Genomic DNA, 6,000 nt, shown 5'->3' on the forward strand with positions numbered 1-6,000 from the left:
TTCATAACTTGGAAAAGAGTTAGAAGTTCTCCTTTCCTCCAGATCTGCCTCTCTGTCCTAATTTTCCTCGATATTTTCCCTCTTTGTTATTCTTCCATGCATTTTTTTCTCTCCTTAGTTCTTTTCTGCCACATTTTCCCAAATTTGTTCATCTTTGCCTCCTGTAATCTTCCTTGCCCCTTTATCACCTTTCTAGAATCTGAAATGATACCCTGCTCCCTAGAATCCTTCCATCCTGTGGTGCTTCCCCAAATCTGCCATTGATATTGCTGCTCACCTATAAATGGTTACTGACCTTACAATCAATAACTGTGCTGTTTTTTTTTTTTTCTTTTTCCAAAACAATTGCTGCCCATGATGTGCTCTTTCCCTGTAAAACTGATAACTGCAATGCTGATAAGGTATAGGACATAACATTCATGTCAGGATCTAAACAAGTAGTGCCTACATCTTACTTGCTTAGAGGGGAAAAAGTATGTTTGAACTTTAATATACTTAATATATCACCTAGATTTTTACGACATCTTTATATTGTATATATAAACGATAAATTGAGATGCTGATTTTCTTTTATATGGCATTCTGTACATCCTGTATCAAGTATCTGATGAGTATACTCTGCATAAGCAGTCTGAAATGTTGGACTGAACTTTAATGGCATAATATAAAAGAGGGCATAGTTGCCAAAACAGGTTTTTAGGCATTCCATTTTTGTGATGTTTCTAATAATATTTTAAACATAGTATTTGTTGTTATTTTAAGATAAAATGTATTGTCTCTGTAAGCTAAAAATATTTGAATATATAATGATTTTCATATATTTCATATATTTAATACTATTATTTGAAAGCCTCTGTTTCTATGAAATGTCCCCAGTGGGGTCAGAGGAAAACTTAAATACAAGCAGAGTTGAAACTGTCAAGATTTTCTAGCTCATTTGCCATGTTTTGTGGTCCTGATTTAAATTAAAGGCAACTAGCTATGAACTTTTAGTATTAGATTGTTGAAGGCATTACTAAAACTAGAGTCTTAATGGTATTTCCTAAAGATAATTGGGAATTTCTGAGAAAAGGTTCTGAGAAAAAAAGATGATTAATGTATGTACATTACAGCAAGTTGTCCATCATGATCATATGATGAATTCTTCTGAAACCTTTTCAGTAGGAAGCTTGCTTGTGCTTATAAAAGCTGTCATGGTTTAATCCCAGCCAGCAACTAAGCACCACGCAGCCACTCGCTCACTCCCCCACGGCGGGATGGGGGAGAGAATCATAAGAATATAAGTGAGGAAACTTGTGGGTTGAGATAAAGACAGTTTAACAGGTAGAGCAAATGTTGCACACACAAGCAAAGCAAAACAAGGAATTCATTCACCACTTCCCCTTGGCAGGCAGGGGTTCAGCCATCTCCAGGGAAGCAGGGCTCCATCATGCATAATGGTTACTTGGGAAGACAAAATGCCGTAACTCTGAATGTCCCTCCTCCACCCCTTCCTTCCTTCTTTGTCCCAGCTTTATATCCCGAGCCTGCCGTCCCATGGTCTGGAATATTCCTCTGGCCAGCTGGGGTCAGCTGTCCTGGCTGTGTCCCCTCCCAGCTTCTTGTGCATACCCCACCTTCTCACTGGCAGGCCAGCATGAAAAGCTGGGCAGTCCTTGACTGCTTAGCAACAACTGAAAACATCAGCATGTTGTCGACATTTTTTTTTTTTCATCCCAAATCCAGAAAAATTAACTCTATCCCAGCTGAAGCAAGGACAATGCCTATCTACAGTGACTTACATAGGAAAACAATGGCATTAATGGAAAAAAAATTTAAAAAGAATGCTTTGGCCAAATAATCCAACTACAAAATGCAGTAGAGTAGTAGGGTTTTTTTTTAAACTGCTCAAGTCAGAGGCCTTTATCTCTTAAGTGCCGTGTCTACTTTCCTCTCATTGGAAGAGTTGAGCATTTCTTTTGCAAGTTTGGGCATCCTACATCAGGGTTGGAAACATAATTTCCTATAAAATTATTTGGGAGGAGGGGGTTAGGTTTTGAAATGAGACCTTTTGCACATTTGCTTTTTAAAAATATTTCACAACTTTTTACTCCTTAAAATTTCTGGGCTTTACATTGACAAAATGCTTACATGTTGATGTAGCTTAAAATTTGTAAATATTAATTTCACTGAAACTTAGGAAAAGATTTTTTTTTTCTTCATTAAAAGTTTTGTAGAACAAATTTCTTGGCGATTTACAGAATAAACTCCTGAAAAGAGTAGATTTAGATCAAGCAATGTTCATGCAGATTGTAACAAATGATCCATACAAATTTCCCGTGGAAACGCTTTACTTTCTTGCTCATGCTGATGTTAGCTTCCAATTTTAAGTGCATTAATATTTAACTTGGGAGTTGTTTTTGAAAGAACAGCACCTTATTCTATTTGTTTTGCTTCATTAGAGGTTTAAAGTTAAGTCAACCGTAAATGCTAATAATTCTTTTGGAAAGGAACTTGTGACCTGTAAAATATGTTGATGTATGTAACTGGCAGCAAGTTTTATTATGAAGCACAAAAATACAACAGTTGCAAATGTATTTAGCAATTTTGGGGTGGGGCATATTTTATTTATGGTTTATCTAGTTTGACTTTTTTCTAAAAATAAAAAGAACTACTAAAAAAATCACATAAATTCCCTTCAACTTTTACACTATTCACCTGTGTTTAAACCTTCTTGATCTGTGTAGTGCAGATGCTTTCATATTTGCATAAAATTAATGCCAGTGTATGTTGTTGTGAAATCATTGTTTTATAGTTTGCAGTACTGGTGTTTACATTACTTTAGTAGCCTTCAATTAACAAACCCTAATAATACCAATGTCTGTTTCATTTCAGTGCTAAGCCCAAAAGTGATTGGCATTGCCATAGCCAGGTATGACTTCTGTGCAAGAGACATGAGAGAACTGTCCTTATTGAAAGGGGATGTTGTAAAAATTTATACAAAGATGAGTGCGAATGGCTGGTGGAGAGGTGAAGTAAATGGAAGGGTAAGGTTGTGGGGTTTTTTCTCCTTTGTCTCATTTCTGCCTTCACTGACAGTGATTTTGTAAAAAAAAAAAAAAAGTATAAGTTGTGTTCCTACATCATAAGCCTTCTTTGTACATTTAAATTCACAAAGTACAACATGTTCTCATCATTGTTTCATAGGAGCCAGGCAGAACTTTTGCCAGGCAGCTTTCCCAGCATCTAAAGGAATTTGTTATTTAATGTGACCTGCCAGGCTGAATATTGGGGCAAGATTATATGGTTGGAAAATAACCAGGTTTAATAGTATAGCTACAGCTGAACTTTCTTGAACTGTGTTGCATACATGTATTTGGGGTCAAAAGCTCAGTTTCCTGGTGCTATGGAAGTCTGTGTAGCAATTTAACACAGAATGGTTTCCACACCTTTCTGCCAGACTACAACGCAATGGAATCAGCCACATTTTTTAATAGGAGGCTGCTTCTTTTATCTCTAAAAATGTGGCTTATATGTAGTGGCATATTTAGCAGGAATTTTTACAAAGTCACTGTATACTGCACTCTGAGACTTGTGTGGAAGTAAAGTTTCATTTTTGACCTATAAAGGCTATATTGTTTCAATCTTAGTATATTGCTCTTTAATGCAGGTTAGTCACAAGTATTTGAGGCTGCTCTTCCATGTCTAAAAGGCTGAGATGCAGGGTCAAGGAATGTGAGGTGGAAGAAAGTAGATTGGCTGGAAGCTGGAAATGAAAGTTGCAAGTCTGGTTGTAGTAGATATCCAGATTTACTGCTATATGCAATCTGGAGAACTTTTTTTTTATGCACATGAGCCTGGTTATGATCTTAAAGTGAAATGGTCCATTAGACAAGAAGAAATAGCGAAGCAGAAGAAATAGCGGTCATCCTATATACATTTTACATGTGAAGAAAACTGAGCATCTCATTCGAATGCAGCTATCCACATCCTAAAGGATGCCCTGTTATATGCTAGCATTCTTTCTGATAGCTTTCACAGCCTGGACCTGAGATCATAAGCTCACCTCTGAAGATATTTTGGCAGGGTAGTCTAAACCAAAATTTATGCAGTTACTCCTTCCAAATACGCTCTAGGTTTGGTTTTGAGTTGTTAATGTTGTTTGAATGTTAAATTGACTTAGGTGTAAAGAAGTCTGAGTGAACAACCTAAAGCAAATAGATAAGACAATAAGAAATATGACATTGCTTCCCTGTACATCTTACGTAATACTCATTTGACACATCATTAATTTCAGAACAGCATAATAGCATTATAACTTATGAAGTGTAAAACACTGGACTCTGCCTTCAAGTTCTGTCTTATTGAAAACTCCTGTTCGTGACAATGGAATTTAACTTCATGTAATGCAATCAAATCAGTCGCTATTTCCTTTGTAAGAGGATTCCCTGGACCTGACTGAAGCCTGTTAAATATTTCACTGCTCATTCAAAAAATAGCAGCATCCTGCCTGTAGTAAAACTACTGCTCTTGGCATTTCTAGACTTTTTTTCTGAATGCATAGACCTCCAGTTTGGGCAAAAGTTGTTTTTTGTGGTTTTTTGGGGGGTGGGGAAGGAGGGGTTTCGTATCCAAATCATCATATCTGCAAGTTGTTCTTTTATTTAGGGTACTTACCCTAACTGTGGCAGGTCAGTCAAGTTTATCTTTGTAATCTTATTCTTATATTACTGAAGAGACCTATCCTTGTTTTGCCTAGTTTGGCCATTTCAAAAAACCCTGTGGATCTCATGTATTATTTTGTTCTGCTTTTCCCCTTTTTAGGTGGGCTGGTTTCCATCAACTTATGTTGAAGAGGACGAATGAATTAAAAACTTTCCTCTGCTGAGCAGCAGTTTCAGGGATTGTAAAAATTTAGTATCTTCAAAGTGTTATTGGTCTTGTTAAGTATTTATACAGCAGCATTTTTGTCTGTCTGAACTTTCCAGTCTTAATGTTGGGATTTATACCGAAGTTTGTGCTGACAGATTGATTACCTTGCCCAGAGCTGTGCAAGAAACAACGTGCCAGTTTGTCATCACTGGGGATCAGTACAAAGTCCAACCCTCACCTTCCCAGAAGATCTCTGGAAAACAAATTCCTTTATGCTTCTTTTCATTTCACCCTGTACTATACCATGAATACTAGCTATGACTGGCTATTTAATAAGTCTCTTTTCTTCTAGCTAACATCTGTGATGGTATAAGGAGATGAAGGCTTATTATTCCTTATCACTGCATGCAGAAAACAGAGTTCAGTCATTCCAGTGGGCATAAAGTATAGTCAGTAGTCTTGTCTTGAAACATCAAACTACTTATCACCTTACAAACAGTTTTACACTCACAAAAACATTCTGAATGAAATATATAGTAAACATGAGTAGCATTCTTGCATATATAATTAGTTAACTGACTACTTTGAGGTCCTGCCTAAATCTTCTAACAATTTGTTTAAAGACAACATTTTAAAAAGGTGTCGTGATGTGGCATTGCTTGAAAAAGCGTCCACAAAGTGGAATTGTGGGATCCTTTCTTTGTCATCCCAAGTCTTCTTGTGTGAGGTTTTTTCATTTAAGCAGCTGACCATAAAAGTGCAACTGAGGATAGTCATGACAAGATGAGTTTTAAAATTTTCAGCATTAATATTAAGTAAATATTGTAGACCTATTCTGTAGGAGACTATAATACAAGATGATGTCACTTCTCAAGGACAAAACTGTTTATCTTAACCTTGATTGATTCAGAAGAACTTTGCTTCCAGCTCTAACCTGTCTTTTCTTAGTTATGAGTTTCTAACACCTTTTGTGCTCTTATAAGGTAATGCAAAGTGAACTTGAAGACTTCTTTCTAGCCTTTCCTCTCTTGTTCCCTGGAACGTTAATGGCAGTTCAGTGAGCGACTGGGGGTGTTGCAGTGTTAACAAACATCCATGGGGAAAAGTGTGTCTAGGTTAGCTAGCTTGAAACATCAGGCCTTTTAAAGT

The 6,000-nt window shown here is 36.6% G+C and overlaps 1 protein-coding gene across 1 annotated transcript in view; it reads left to right on the forward strand.

Moving 5' to 3' along the window:
- The window catches only part of VAV3 (vav guanine nucleotide exchange factor 3), a gene marked incomplete at both ends in the record, with an annotated part of 168,268 nt that extends 163,423 nt beyond the window's left edge, over positions 1-4,845 (forward strand). The window contains 2 exons of the mRNA XM_082003020.1: positions 2,875-3,026; positions 4,804-4,845. Coding sequence (XP_081859146.1) covers positions 2,875-3,026; positions 4,804-4,845 — 194 coding nt within the window. The remainder of the gene's footprint in view (positions 1-2,874; positions 3,027-4,803) is intronic.
- Positions 4,846-6,000: the final 1,155 nt, after the last annotated feature.

Source organism: Phaethon aethereus (assembly GCF_964289735.1).
Source record: "Phaethon aethereus genome assembly, chromosome: 8".
NCBI classification, from domain to species: Eukaryota; Metazoa; Chordata; class Aves; order Phaethontiformes; family Phaethontidae; genus Phaethon; species Phaethon aethereus.